General features: G+C 36.4%; 1 protein-coding gene across 3 annotated transcripts in view; it reads left to right on the forward strand.

The window, feature by feature from the left end:
• Window positions 1–16248, forward strand: part of GPC6 (glypican 6) — a 1181721-nt gene that overhangs the window by 792780 nt on the left and 372693 nt on the right. For all 3 annotated transcript variants that reach the window (XM_031655722.1, XM_021929443.2, XM_031655723.1), the window contains exon 4: window positions 8467–8632. In XM_031655722.1, coding sequence (XP_031511582.1) covers window positions 8467–8632 — 166 coding nt within the window. The remainder of the gene's footprint in view (window positions 1–8466; window positions 8633–16248) is intronic.

A 16248-nucleotide genomic window follows, 5' to 3' on the forward strand; every position in this document is an offset into this window, starting at 1 on the left:
CTTTTCTCTCTTTGATAGTCAGCCTAACTAAAAATTGCTCAATTTTGTTGATCTTTTCAAAGAACCAGTTGTTGGTTCCATTGACTTTCTCTGGTGTTTCTCTATTTGCTTTTTTGTTTATCTCCGCTCTAATTTTTACTGTTTCTTTTCTTCTGCTAGCTTTGGGCTTAGTTTTCTCCTTTTTTTTTTTTTTCTCATTCCTTAAGGTATAAAGTGAGGTTATTGATTTGAAATCTTTCTTCTCTTTTTTTTTTTTTTTTTTTTTTGGTAGTCTTGCTCATTAGCCGGGCTGGAGTGCAGTGGCGGATCTCCAGCTCACTGCAAGCCTCCATGCCTCCCAGTTCACCTTCATTCTCCTGCCTCAGCCTCCCCAGTAGCTGGGACTACAGGCGCCCGCCACCTGCGCCCGGCCTAGTTTTGTATTTAGTAGAGCCGGGGGTTTTCCGCGGTGTTTAGCCAGGATGGTCTCGATCTCACTGGCCTCGTGATCCGCCCGTCCTGACCTCAAAGTGCTGGGATTACAGGCTTGAGCCACCGCGCCCGGCCTTCTTTCTTCTCTTTTAATGTAGGCATTTATGGCTATAAGTTTTGGCATGTTGTGTTTTCATTTTCATTCATCTAAGTATTTTCTTTTTTCCCTAGTGATTTATTCCTTAACCCATTGTTTGTATGAAAGGTATGTGGTTTAATTTTCACATCCTCGTGAATTTTTCATTTTTCCCTCAAATATTGATTTCTAGCTTCATTCCATTGTGGTCAGAGAATATACTTTGTATGACTGCAATCTTTTCAAATTTAAGACTTGAAAATTAGCAATGCTTTTTTGACTGAAATTTATCAGTCTCTTTCTTGACTAAGCACTCTTCTGGTTGCTGTATGTGTTTATTAGATTCCGGTGTTCTGAAAAGTTGATTCTGTCGTGTCATTTTTTTGCTAATTTTGCTGTTTTCTTCAGTGGCGGGACTAATTCTTGGCACTGTGTCTGCTGCTTGTGTGACATCACTCATCTTCTATGCTTATCTTACAGACATCTGTTACATGGCTTCCTTCAGGAGCCCTCCCTGTCTACTCTGGCTTCTCAGTTCTGAGCTAATTTTCCTTTTATGAGTTCCCTTTACATTGCGTTTCCCCAAGATAATAATTCTTTCCCTGAAACGACTGAACATGAACATATTCTGGGCATCCCAATAATGGCACAAGATTTCTTCCTTCATCCCAGCAAATGGATGAATGAAAGTTGCACAAATGAATAAAGATGAAATAATTTAATTTCCCATGAACTTACTAGAAAACCTATTTATGGGTTACTATTAAAGAATTATAATCAAAAATAACACAAAAGATACTTTACATGTAATTTAATCATTCTTTAGGATCTGATGATATAATAAGATTATGAACGGCTGGGCGCAGTGGCTCAAGCCTGTAATCCTAGCACTTTGGGAGGCCGAGACGGGCGGATCACGAGGTCAGGAGATCGAGACCATCCTGGCTAACACGGTGAAACACCGTCTCTACTAAAAAATACAAAAAAACTAGCCGGGTGAGGTGGCGGGCGCCTGTAGTCCCAGCTACTCAGGAGGCTGAGGCAGGGGAATGGCGTAAACCCGAGAGGCGGAGCTTGCAGTGAGCTGAGATCTGGCCACTGCACCCCAGCCTGGGCGACAGAGCGAGACTCCGTCTCAAAAAAAAAAAAAAAAAGATTATGAGTAAAATCAAAAGATCATAATCACAAGAGTCATCTTAAATGACATATTATGACTCATTATGACTGTTATGAGTCATCATTTAATATGACTGTACATCAGAAACTGTGGAAGAAGGCATCAACTCTTGCCCAAAAGGACATTTGGAATTTATTCTAGCTGAATGTTTTACTTACATTAATTTATTTATCTTCTGAGTGCAGAAGATAGATATGTTTATTTTATTATTTTGATTATATGATTTTCATAGAAACCTCACCTACTAGGTGTATGTTCATTGTGTATGTATATATGTGGACTTTTAACTTTCACATATTGTCTTGCTTATTTAATATTTTAAGGAACAGTCACATGTTACATTGGCTACTGTTAGGAATAGCTAATATAAGCAAGAATGCTGGTCCAGATATAGAAATCTTCAGTGTATTAGAGACCTGAAATGAAATGTTATTACATGGCTAAGAACATGCTATACCTCAAATCCCATTTAGAAAACATAAGAATTACTTGCTATAACATTTTGACATACATGGCTAGCCAGGTAGATAAGTCTTTGTCCTACCTGACAATACAGCTTTATTAAGGGTTCCTTTTATATTCCTTGTTATGTTTCAATGTGTTGCACTTTAACCTTAAAAAATAAAAGAATCAGTGAGTTTCCAAACTAAGAACTCAATGATTTCTGTTATTTTATTTACTTTTTGTTTATTTTACAAGGATCCTTGGTTATAAATTTTACTATATTTTCAAAACTAGTAAACTATAATATCAATTACAAAATAATAATGTATGTCAATCATTATACACAAACAGAAATCTTAAAAAGGACTAAATCCAAGATGCCATTAATTCATATCAAAATCTTAGTTGGCTCACAAGCTTTTGTCTATATTTTCATGAGTGGGAAAATAAAATTGGAATGATTGACAATTTTCTTTTTTCCCAACTAATATTTTAAATTCTTGACAAAAGATTATTTTTAAAATAAATTTTATTGTTTATATTTAAGGTATACATCATGATGTTTAATATATGTGGACGTAGTAAAATTGTTACTGTAGTGGAACAAATTAATATACCCATCATCTTACATAGTCAACTGTGTTAACTATAGTCTTCATTTTGTACATTAGATCTTTCCAATTGTTCATCCTACATAATTGCTACTTTTCATCCTTGACTTATATTTCCCCATTTCCTGCCCCAATCCTAACCCTTGTAACCACCTCTTATTTTATTCTCTATCTCTATGTAATTGACCCTTTTTTTCCCCAGACGCCACATATATTTGAAATCCTGCGGTATTTTTTTTTTCTGTGTCTGGCTTTTTTCACTTAGGATAATGTCCTACATGCCCATTCACGTTGTGGCAGATGGCAGAAACTCCTTTTTATAAGACTAAATAATATTTTATTGTGCATATATACCAGCTTCTTTATCCATTCTTCCCATGATGCACACCTATGTTATTTTCATAATCTTGGCTATTGTGAATAAAGCTGCAATAAACATGGAAGTGCAGATATCTTTACAAGGTGGTGATTTCATTTCCTTTGGGTATATATAACCAGAAAAGGGATTACTGGAATTCATACTGGTTTTATTTTTAGTTTCTTTAGGAACCTCCATATTGTTTTCTATAATGGCCACATCAATGTCTTTTCTCACCAAAAATGTACAGGGGTTCCCTTTTCTCCACATTCTTGCCAACACCTGTTATCTTCGGCTTTTATCCTAACAGGTGTGAGACGGCATCTTATAGTGCATTTCTCTGATGACTAATGATGTTGGGAAACTTTTCATGTTCCCTTGGCCATTTTTATGTCATCTTTGGAGAAATGTCTACTTAAGTCCTTGACAAAAGATTATAAACAGCGTGTAAAAGTTAGGTGAGAGCTCAAATAAGTACAAAAAAGAATGTTATCATCATCAGCTTATTCTTTTACCCAAGTTTATTTCCCAGTTTACTATGAATATCTGGAAAGTTACAGCTACATTCTTTAAAAAATAAACAAAAATCCACATTACCAACTAAAAATAATAATCTCAGCTTTTTATTTCTAAAGAGGGATTGTGTTCTTTATTGTTGCTAAAGGAATACCTTTTTTTCAGTAATTTTTTTCTAATGGTCCATAAATTTACTAATTTACAAATAGTCCACATAAGCACTCTCAGCGTGAGGTATTATTCTATTTTAAATTTTAAGTATGAGTTTTTAGAACTCGTTCTTTATTTTGGTTTTGCTAAACATATAGACTTAGCTAATATTTCAGAGTTTTTTTTTTAAATGTTGGATTTTTTTTTAATGTTGGATCCAGTTGGTGGATCATTTTGGATCATTGACATCTACTCAGACTTAAATACTGGTATAAATATTGTCCAGAGGAAACTCATGATAAGCTTAAAAGTACATGATGCACCCATGGAAAGGCTAAAATAGTGACGGCCACATACACTGTAAAAATTTGGATCAAACTGGAGGTCTCACATATTACTGGTAGAAATGTAAAATGTTACAAACAAGCTGCAAACAGTTTGGCAATTTCTTACAAAACTAAACATACTCTTACCACCATATGATCCAGCAATTGCACTCTTGGGCACATCTTTCAGAGAAATGAAAGTTTATATTCCTACAAAAACCTGTACATAAATCCTCATAGCACCTTTATTCCTAATAAGAAAGTACTGGAAACAACCCAGATATCCTTCAGTGGGTAATTAGTTAAATAAATTCTGATACATCCAAATAATAGAATACTACTCAGCAATAAAAAGAGATGAACTATTAATATATGTAACCAGTTGGATGGACTTTGAGGGCATTATGCTCAGAAAAAAAAAGTCAAGCTCAAAAGGTTACATATTGTATGGTTTTATTTATATAACATTCTTGAAATGACAAAATTATAGAGTTGGAAAATACATGCGTGGATGTCAGGTGATAGGGACATTAGATGAGGCGAAGGTAGCAAAAGGGAGTTCTTTTATGGTGATAGAACAGTTCTGTATGTTGATTGTGGTGGTGGTGGTTCCACAAATGAATACATGATATAAAATAGCATAGAACTGTGTACACACACACACACACACACACACACACACACACACACAAATGAATACAGGTTCATAAACTCTAAAATCTGAAAGAGGTCTACAGACTAGTTAATAGCAATGTACTAATGTCACTTTCCTCATTTTTATATTACACCACAGCTATATAAGATGTCGCTATTGAGGCAAATTGAAGGAAGGATACCCAGGAGTTTATTATTTTTCAAACTATTTTTGGGTGTATATTAATTTCAAAATAAAAAAATTTTAAAGACTATCTATTGTGCAATTATAAAACACTGTGAAAAATAGAGATGTCTCTTCACACAATTGGCATTTAAAGCAACATTTTCAGAAGCTTACTTTTAAAAGTCTTCAGTTTGAAGTGATGATTTTTATTTTAATTCAAGCATGCAGTTGTGTAAGCTCAAAAGATGTGATTTGTGAACATGAAAGCTTCAACTCTGATCCCCTGTGCTCCATTTTCTTCTTCAACCGCCCTTTATTTGACCAGGAAGGATGTCATTTCCAGAAGTACTCGGAGACCCACATTTAACTTGAACAACATTGTTCTTTCAGATTTTAAGGCTGTTCAATTTTCTCTGTTGGTTGCTACCCCGAGTTGGAGACTCTTCTGAAATGTCAGACTGAGAAAATAGTACTGGTTCCAACACAATGGAAAAAAAAAAAAAAAGGAAAAGCTTTGGAATGAATGCAATCAATAGCCTTTGAAAACAAAGTTAAAAAGCAACAATTGAATGCTAAGATGTAGAAAACCATCTTGTTCTTTTTTTAATTTGAATATCAATGTGGCCAAGAAATGGGGAAGCACAATGGAGTGTTTGATTCAATAAGCCCTTAGCAAATACCCAAGTCATCATTGTAATACCTTATATGATGTGCATGTGGTGCATGGCACAAAGTTATAAAATGCGTAGCAGTGAAAGTTATAAAAATGAATGGCACAGTCCATGCCATCCAAGAGATCTCAAATTTATATCCCCAATATTGGCAAATGCTCCAGGTTCTAATACCAGAACACTGAGTGAGAAGCACAGCATCATATAATACCAACAGTGAGAAAACCAAAACCCAACAGAATCAAGAGTAGAAATACTTCAGTTAGCCCAAGTGAAAATTGGGTAGTCTCTGGAGAAAAGCATCAGTCAGGAGAGAGATTGCAAGGCTATAGAAAATAAAATCCTGTGGTAAAGGTTTGCAAGATAGTAACCACACCCAGTAAGTTTGCAAGATAGCAACCATGCCAATAAGGAAAATGTGTACGAATTTTAAGTTTCACATTAATATTGTCTGAGGAATGCAAAATTGTTTTTCCTGGGTTTTTTTATATTTTTATTTTTATTTTTATTTTTTTGGTGAATGGCTTGGGACACATGTGGATAAAGGAAAATTTTGAAACAGTGATGCTCAGTTATGGGTAAAACTTGGCACTATGTCCCATCCAAGTACTAACCAGGCCCAACCCTCCTTAGCTTCCTAGATCAGGTGAGATTGGGTGCATTCAGCATGGTATGGCCTTAAACAAATTTGGCTCTGTCCAAAAAACTGCCTGTCTGGAGATGACATAATGGCACTAATATGTCCTTAAAAGAAAAGTCAAAAGACTCCTCACCTTTTTACCCATTTATTGTTTCTGTTTTGTTGTTGGAAAATGAGCTTTAGAATTAATCAATAGGAAACCATTCTATGAATACCTTTATAAAGAAAGGCCAATTATATTTTACTTCACTTATTTGACTTAGAGTATTTTACTCACTGACTTTCTATTGTTGATCATGCTGATTCTATTTTATTCAAGCCAGTATTAAATTACCAGGAAAAGTAAAAATTAAAAAGATATTAGTCTGGGATAAAAAAATTAAAGGATATTACTTTGGCATGAAAAATGAGGTAGGTTAATGGATGGGTAGAAAGATGGATAGATGTGTGAAAAAGCAAATGTAGAAAAATTGTACAATCTAGGAAATGTGGCTGTGAACTATAAAAGTCTTTCACCTATTCTGCATGTTTGAAAACTTTCATAAAATTCTTGAAAGAAAATGCAAAAAAACTCAAAACGACAACTAGAAATTTTAGTGCCTAAATACATACACAGCTTTATTTCCTAAAATAATTTTTTAGTGATTTTGTCAACATACTGGGTAAAATTAAGAAAATGTTACAGAAACCAAAGGCTTGCATTAAAAATCTCAAAATTGATTCTAAGTAAGGGATAGAATCATAGAGAAATAGCTATAGTAATTGAAAGTATCCATTTATGTGGAAATATTTCTTGTTGTTCCATCAATACACTGGTGTTATGTTTCTTCAGCATCTGAATGTTCTTGTTACCTGTAAGCTCAAGTCCACCACTCTCCAGGAGGGCCAAATGACACAAATTAGATTTTTTTCCCTCAGATCTAGAATGCAAGTACAGCAATGTATAGTTACTTGACTAAAACATCAAAGTGATACGGAACCAACCAAATGAATATGGCAACAATTTTTACATCTAGTCACGAAAAAGAGTAGTTTTCTGTATTTGTTTTCTAATTTTGGTCTCTACTATCTTGTATTAGTTCATTCTCACACACTACTATAACGAACTGCCCGAACTATAATTTTTAAAGGAAAGAAGTTTAATTGACGCACAGTTCAGCATGGCTGGAGGGTTCTCAAGAAATTACAGTCATGGCAGAAGGGGAAGCAAACACATCCTTCTTCATATGGTGGCAGCAAGGAGAAGTGCCAAGCAAAAGGGGGAAACGCCCCCTGTAAAACCGTCAGATCTGGTGAGAACTCACTCACTATCACAAGGATAGCAGGATGAGAGTAACTGCCCCCGTGATTCACTTCCCATGATGTGGGGATTATGGGAACTACAATTCAAGATGAGATTTGGGTGGGGACCTTATCATGTCTTAAATATTCCTTCCTCTTGAAGTCAAATTAGAATTTTTAATGAGTCTACAAAAAGCCTTTATTGGTTTAGAATCAATTAATTGAAGAGCACTGATTTTCTGATCCAGGGCAAATGGCATTTCATTGTCAGTGGATACGTAGCTCCTCTGTACTGCTGCAAGGATTGCTTCTCACATTTAACACTGGTCCTTGAAATTTTCCATGAATTTTCCAGAAGTGCAAAAGCTGCAGACGCCCAAAGATGGTACCTTGGCAGTTCCATTGCTTCTAAGCAGGTCTGGATCTCAAAGATCTCAGACAAGTTGATATTGATCTTTGAAGAAAAGTTATGTACAAAGGAAATATATCTGCCAACCTCCTTTAGAGACAGGGTCAAATAACCAGTTGGAAAATTTTCTAAACGTGTCACATTAAACTTTAATAATTCCTACATTTTTATGGGGCTTTTAACTTTGCAAATTGCTTTCACATGCATTATCTCATTCCATGTTCTATGGCAATGAAACAGTGTCTAGGCTTTAGGGCTGAATTACAATGACATCGATATGAAAATGTTGACAGGGACACGCAAAAAAGTTATTACCATGCCACACAGAAGATTTCAACAGGAATTGACTGGATGCAAGATCAGTAATTACAAAGGGTTAAGATTCTGCTCTATTGCTGTGGTTTATCACTGCTATTTTGTCTTTTTTAAAAAAGAAGAAAATGCCTTATTTCTTTTTTTTCCTCCTCTTCATCCTTCTTATTTTCGATTTTCTTTTTCTTTGCAATAAATCTGCAGGTCAGCCCAACCCCAGGGTGCATCCGTGCCCTCATGAAGATGCTGTACTGCCCATACTGTCGGGGGCTTCCCACTGTGAGGCCCTGCAACAACTACTGTCTCAACGTCATGAAGGGCTGCTTGGCAAATCAGGCTGACCTTGACACAGAGTGGAATCTGTTTATAGGTAAGAAGTATTTAAATGGATCTGAGAACAGAGACGGGACAACAGCAAGTGTTTATGGGGCTTGATGGGTGGGTCAGAAGTTGTAAGAAACCAGACACGGTGGTTCACATCTGTAATCCCAACACTTTGGGAGGCCAGTGCAGATGGATTGCTTGAGCCCAGGAGTTTGAGGCCAGTCTGGGCAACATAATGAGACTCCCATCTTTACAAAAAACAAAAAATAAGCTGGGCGTGGTAGCACCCCTATGGTCCCAGCTGTCTAGGAGACAGAGGTGAGAGGATTGCTTGAGCTTCAGAGGTCGAGGCTATAGTGAGCTGTGACTGCGCCACTGCACTCCAGCCTGGGTGACAGAGTGGGATCCTGTCTCAAAAAAAAAAAAAAAGTTATGATGACTTTTAGAGACTAGGATGATTTTTAAAACCATGTTTAGCAAATTATAAACATTATTTTACATTTTCCTTATGTTTTTACTGTATATTATATGGGACAGTCCTGTTAAAGATTGTGCAACCCAGCTATATTGCTATATTGAGCTAACTGTTCTCTCCAATGAAAACAAAAGTAATCTTGTTGAAGTTACATACACTCCCATGAGAAAGGAGGCTTTAGAAAAGAATCTTGTAAAAAATAGTCCACTGTATTATTTCTTTGTCATTTGTATTACCTCAACATAGCCACACATATTAGTAAACAACTTTTTTCTTGAACTCCTAGAATGAAAATAGATCAATATTATGGCTGAAATATACAAATTTTCTATCTCATTCTGTGGAAAAGAAGGCTTTAAGCACACAAGCATGAAGCAGCCTTCCAGTCTCTAGAAGGCAGGAGGCCGGGAGGTGGGGAGAATGGAGGGGAAGGTCTGTGAATCAAGGCTCTGTTCTTGGGTTGCAGAAATCATTCAAAGGGTTGCATGGCCCAAAGATAGTTCCCAAATTGCCATCCAAGGATAAAAGGACAAATTTTATAGGCAGACTTCTCCCAGGAAAATACACAGGCCTTGAAAGAGTAAATGTGTTTTCTCCCCCTCTGTCAAATAGCCTTCAAATAAAAGTACTTTCAGTTGCATTTACTGCAATTACACAGTGACAAGCAGAGTGGTGAAAATAGCAGTGGCATTTGTCAGCCTCTGAGGGCCTTCGTCATTTATGCAAACCTCTAAACGAGCATGCACGAGTAAAGTGTTCTGACAACTAAGATTTGCGTAGGATAGAAAAAAAGATGTTAGAATTCAGAGAAACTGAAGCTCACTGTACAAAGATGTGCTTAGGTTACAGGCCTCAGCTCTGACAATGAAACACATTGGCTAATTCACCATTTTGCTTAGGAAGGCCAGAGGAAATGGCTTTGAGCAAAAAGAAAAAAGAAAAGAGAAAAAGAAAAGGATTTTACAGTGAACAGATTCAAATGGAAATCATCTAACAAAACCTTAGAATTATTTCAGAAAGAATAAATTGAAGTGCTGTTACCTCTCCCCACAGTGGGAGGATAAAATCTGTTTGTATGATCATGAGTTACTTTATTTGAAAAATGAAGGAATTTTTAAAAGTTGATCATTAAGGGATCCTTCTGACACAAAATGACATGATTCTTTACTAAGATTTTTGTTCTTTGCTAAAATCGTGGAGGGGGTATGAATTTTTAAAAATAAACTTGATCTTAGAAGATCTAGATTTTTTTAGCAAAGACAGAATACCTAACTAATGCTGATAAAAAGGTACACTCGTCAGAAAATCTAAAAAGATTTGCTTATTTTAAAGTCAGATTAAACCTCATAGCATCACTTGGAGTCACATAATCATCCATATTTTTGGTTGCAACTGCGCTAATACCTAGCACAGTTCAGTTGACTTCAGTCAGCCTGCAAGTTATTGAAGAAGACGGGCATGTGGATTTTGTTACTTAGAGCAGGACATGATTGAGAATGAGAATATAGGCTTTTCAACTTGTAAGAGCAACAATGACTTGTTAATTTACTTTTTGTCCTCAGCACTTACTGGCTGTTTTAACCGAAAACAAATCCTTATGCTTTCGATCAATTGGGTTTCCTAGATACTGATTTGATATGAAATTGAATGTCTGGAAAATCATTGGATTCAAAAACTAAAGTTTGAATCCACTATGTGTTGCTGGATGTACTTTAATGAAAAGCAAGCGTGGTGGTTCGTCCTATATGAACGTATTTCATACCCTTTCTTCCTGTCTCTCTTTTTTTTTTTTTTTTTTCTTTTTGAGACGGAGTCTCACTCTGTCGCCCAGGCCGCAGTGCAGTGGTGTGATCTCGGCTCACTGCAAGCTCCACCTCCCGGGTTACGCCATTCTCCTGCCTCAGCCTCCCGAGTTGCTGGGACTACAGGTGCCCGCCACCACGTCCAGCTAATTTTTTGTATTGTTAGTAGAGACGAGGTTTCACCGTGTTAGCCAGGATGGTCTTGATCTCCTGACCTCGTGATCTGCCCGCCTCGGCCTCCCAAAGTGCTGGGATTACAGGCATGAGCCACCGCGCCTGGCACCCCCCATCTCTTTTATTAGTCCTAGATGTCTCTGAGAAAATTCTTCCAGTTTTCCTTCTTTGGTTTGTGCTATGGCATTGAGAATTGACCACCAACATAGACTTATGTAGAAAAATGTGTTCTTGCTAATACTTGTCTGGGTGTGAAGTGTTAGTTCACAAATTTATGGCATGAATTAGTCAAATGTGCCAACTCCATTTTCCACACAGATACATCTCAGATGACAGTGTTACAATGTTCATAAATGCAGCAGCAAAGATCAGTGAGCAAATCGGTAATCCAACAAAAATTATATATAATAGCCCTCTCTCTGGGTAGCACCTGCAGCCCATCACTTCGGGCTTCTGGCATCTCTTCATCAAAACCTTCACTCCCGTTGCTGTCAGTTGCATGTGCCTTCCCTGCCAGCTACACAAATGCCCCAGTTTATATATTTTATAGATGTTTTTCTTTAATTATAAAGTGCCTATCTAAAATGTTAACAGTGACACGCAATCGACCGTCAATAAAAACAAGAGTCAAATTGGGGGCACATCCTCCCAGTCTTTACAATGTCACAAATTAATTGAAAGTGATTAGTGACTGTTTAGAATTCAGTCGGTGTCTGGATCATGTCAAAAGAAAGTGAAGTGTTTTAAGCATTCCAGTAAAAAATCTCTGCAGTATTCCAACCACTACTGAAGTTCTGTAGTTGGGGTGTGTGTGTGTGTGTTCTTCGAAAAAATCAGGAGTCTATTTAGGATGCATTTTCATAGTCCTCCTCCATGAAGTTTAACTCAGTTCCCTGCACAGAGGAATTGCTCAAAAGATTCTTACCAAGTAACTGTTATAAGAAAAAGAAACTCCATTTTTACATGAAGAACTTTTGTTTGAAAACTTCCTTACAGCACTGAAAAAATGCAACTAGACCTATTTTAGAGTACTTAAAAATCCTCATCAGCCTCAGGCCCACCCCTTCTCTTACTTTGTGGTAAGTAGTGTATGGGGTTCCCCAGGATAAAGCACAACCCAGATTCCACTTGCTGCGTCCGAATGAATGGTGTATTACATAGCACCCCTGAGCTAGGCAGGACCAGAAGAAACAGGAGAGTGGCTTTTAGCCTATTCTCACTATTAGAAACTATGCAACACAGTAGGAGAAAACCCTGATTTAAGGCATTAACCGTCTCTGCTCAGGCACTTATCCTAGGTGTTGCTGTATTTTCATATACAACTTATCCCAGCCTAGTTTTTGCATGCTGCCCAAATGCAAAATGGTTTTCTTGAAAAATGTTTACATTAAATTAAAATCTCCTAGAGGGAGAAACAGTTTGTGGGCAGAACTTGCTTCAGTAATATCCTGTGGTTATTTTGAGTGTTTGGCATTGTTATCAACACTCCATAGATAAGAATTGTTCTATTTCACAAGAGGCCATGTTGCAGATTACAACTGGCTCATGAACACAAAAGTCAAGGCTGAAGTACGTTTATATAGCTGTAATAAATCTTACATCTACTTTAAAATTGAGGATGTGTGGGACAGCCTCCTGCAAACATCTGGTACCTTCTAAGATTTTATAGACTACGAGAACCAGAGAGAGATTTCTAAAAGATGTTACCAGTGAGGAGAGGCAAAGTTTGGTGAGACAAAGGCAGGGATTCTGTATTATCACATACTACTTTTTATCCCTAAGTGTTATAGAATGCTTCTAATAGCAAGTATAAAAGTGAGACCTGAGTGTTTTTGTCCCAATTATGTAACCTCATTTTTTAGGCTACCCCAGTTAGCAAAGACCCTAATAATCACTATATTGGGTGAGCTAGGTATATACATTTTTTGCCCTTAGGGAATTTAACATAGTTAAAATAATTATCGTAGACTATGACGAAGTGTTAGGTTAATGGAAGCATGGGATGCTAAGCCTTTACTTGGCTGGGGGACTTAACTTAGTCTGAGGCAGGGGGTTAGAGAAGCCCTGCTTTGTTAATTATAGAATAAAAAGCAAATAAGATCGTATTGTATTGGCATTGTCAAACATAATTGATGTTAAATAGCCACAGCATGTATAATTGTTACACCATAGCCCTCAGATAGTTTCAGTTTCCCGTGTCACTCTCAATAGGTTTAGCATGATTTGTCAGTGGTTCTTAAATGCTCGTTTGTTTTATTTTTGACATTTTCTATTATTAGGTCTCACCTCTCCACTACCACTGACTTGAACTGATGAGATTTGTGTTATTTTTCATTAGACAAAAGTTGAGTTATCTTGACTTAGATGGCCTCCAAAGGGCGTTATGCGGGAAGCCAGCAAAGCAGCTAGTATTTTTAAATTTATGCCTTGGGCACTCATAGACCAGATACACCAGTGATATAAAACTTTCTGGACTTCTTCTTTTCAAACTTGCCAATTATTCAGTTGTCAGGCAGCCCAAAGACTGAAAACTGGCATAAGAGTGTCGAACATGAAACCCAAGATGGGCACGGCATCTGTGGCAGACCAAGAGACCCTGCAGTGGGCACTATTCACTGATTCTCTCATGTATACATTAGTCCAACACATGTTTACTAGGTGCCTACTGTAGACTTTGCTTTGGTTTAGGCATGGGGATGGAATTGAGAACAGATAAGGCCCCTGTTTACTGAGAACAGTACTCAGTATATGTTCTTTGAATGGAATAAATGGACCCAACTGTACAGAGAAATGGAAGGGAATATTCTAAGAGGCCATTCTATTTTACTTTGTAAGTCTATTCTTTTAATGGAAGTATGACTAATTGAGTAATTTAAAAATCACATATCCCCATTGCTAATGGACTCATGAGTGCAGGGATGGCAGAAACAAATCAGATACTGTACCTGATTCTTTCATTGTGACAGCTGCTATCAAGTTGTAAATTAGAGCCAGCTGCAAAGAAGCTGTGTTAGGTCGGTCCAATGACTAGTGTCATGTAATAAATGGCTACTTGGTAGTGAACAAATGACTTTCTTGGAAACTACAAGAGTTGTCAATTCTCATGGTAATTTGTGCATTCGTAACTTTGTGTTTTGGAAAATGTTGCTAGGTAAGTCTTATTTGATATTAGAAAATAAATATTTATTGTTTCTACTGAGGAAACTCAGATTTTCTTTTATAAAATGTACAAGACTGTGTTATGTTGCATTTCGCAAGATAAAATAGGCAGAATGAACGATTTCAAGCATCTGTGTAAGATACTGTTCTTTCAAAGACCTTCTCAAGCATACAAGTCCATAATATAAATCTGACAAGAAACTCTTTTAGTTACAAATAATTCTATAATAAATATGATATGACACTGGCTGATATTCCTGAAATACCATGTTACAAAAACCTCTAGACTCTAAACATAGAAAATGATTTCCTTTAAACCAAAGAAAAAGAAAAACCCAAGAGCTGTATATAGCAGCAAACTTTCAAGGCTTCTTCATCTCTACTTTATGTAATACAAGAGCCTGTTTAATAATACAGTCCAGTAATGCAACCCTGAAATTGAGGAACAAAGCCAAAGCAATTATTTTAAAATCTGTTCTGTTAGCTAGAGGACTCGCATTTGCCCTGTGCATTCCTGAAAGCACCAGGAAAGACTTTTGTAAAAAAACAAAGAACACTGTTTTCTGTCAGGTGAAATCTAACACCATCCAACCCTCTGTCTTTCTTTTATAGTCAATGACTCAATATTTCTCATTTCTTGTGGGCATTTATCATATGTTGTGTTCTCATGTAATGCTGGCAGAATGCATAAACAGTACTAAGTACTTGCTGAAAAAAGAAAAGAAAGAGAAAGAGAGAGAGAAAGAAAAGAAAGAAAAAGAAAGAAAGAGAGAAAGAAGGAAGGGAGGGAGGGAGGGAGGGAGGAAGGTAGGAAGGAAGGAAGGAAGAAAGGAAGGAAGGAAGGAAGGAAGGAAGGAAGGAAGGAAGGAAGGAAGGAAAAGAAAACAGTTGGCTGGCACCCAACAGCCTGTCACTGGCTACATTTGCTATCAATTACCTAAGTTTAGAAAATGGTTTACTCTGAACTCTGTATATGTGAAAGTGTTTTTATGTTATACAATAGGGTTAATGCCTTAAGGTTGGTGGCATAATGTGTGAGTATTCAGCAGATATAGAGACAGGCATTTCTTAACCTCTGAACACTTACTAATGTTGATCTTAAGGCAACACCTCAAAGGATTCACAGAACCACAATTTCTATTTTGAATCAAGCAATTTTCCCATGGATCAAAGGAGGTAACATACATCAGACCTAAAATTGCTGGATATAATAGTCAAGTCGTCATTCTAGGGGATGTGTGTGTGGGTGTGTGTATTTCCTTTATGCCCAATTCCAACTTTTGTTCATCCATTTATTTCTAGTTCCTGTACATTCAACTTCTATGCAATTAATAATTGTAATTGTTCCATTCCTTATTACTGATTACTGTAAATGAGATTGTCTAATCGAGATTTTCAAGATGAGATTTATGGTACAAAATAATATGGCACAAACCAATGGTCTGAAATGAGGCATACCTATTGGGCAACTAAAATTCATTAGGAAGCAAAATATTTCATGTATAATAGGAAGTTTACTAAATATATATATGTATTTTAATATAGATTAAAATATATATAATATAATAGGAAGTTTACTAAAGTACCTCTTATGCCTTATCAAGCTTTCTAATTTCTATGAGAACCAACAACAGAAGAATTTAGTTGACCAATGGAAAGCAGAACACATTAAAACTATTCAAGGTGGTTAAAGAATTTGCCTTTGAATTTGGGATTTTGCATTTTGATTTTAGTTTACTCTTCAATATATTTTCCATAGAGAGTTTATTTATATATAAAACGTATTTGTTTTTAGCAATTGACATTTGACTTTAATAACATGTTACAGTTTTCACTGTCATGTTTTCAACTTCAAGCTATGACACAGGTGCCTGACTTTTGTCATGCCAAAAGAAAATATTTGATGATATTTACAGTGGAATTAAATCTATTCCAAAAGGCCCAGAAACCCAGGCAAAAATCTTAACACTCTGCACATTAGCCCAATGACATTCTTAGCTGTTCCAATTTTAGGAGATAAAAGGAACATGTGATAGAAGAAATTATTGTGAT

This window comes from Papio anubis, chromosome 15 (genome assembly GCF_008728515.1).
Source record: "Papio anubis isolate 15944 chromosome 15, Panubis1.0, whole genome shotgun sequence".
NCBI classification, from domain to species: Eukaryota; Metazoa; Chordata; class Mammalia; order Primates; family Cercopithecidae; genus Papio; species Papio anubis.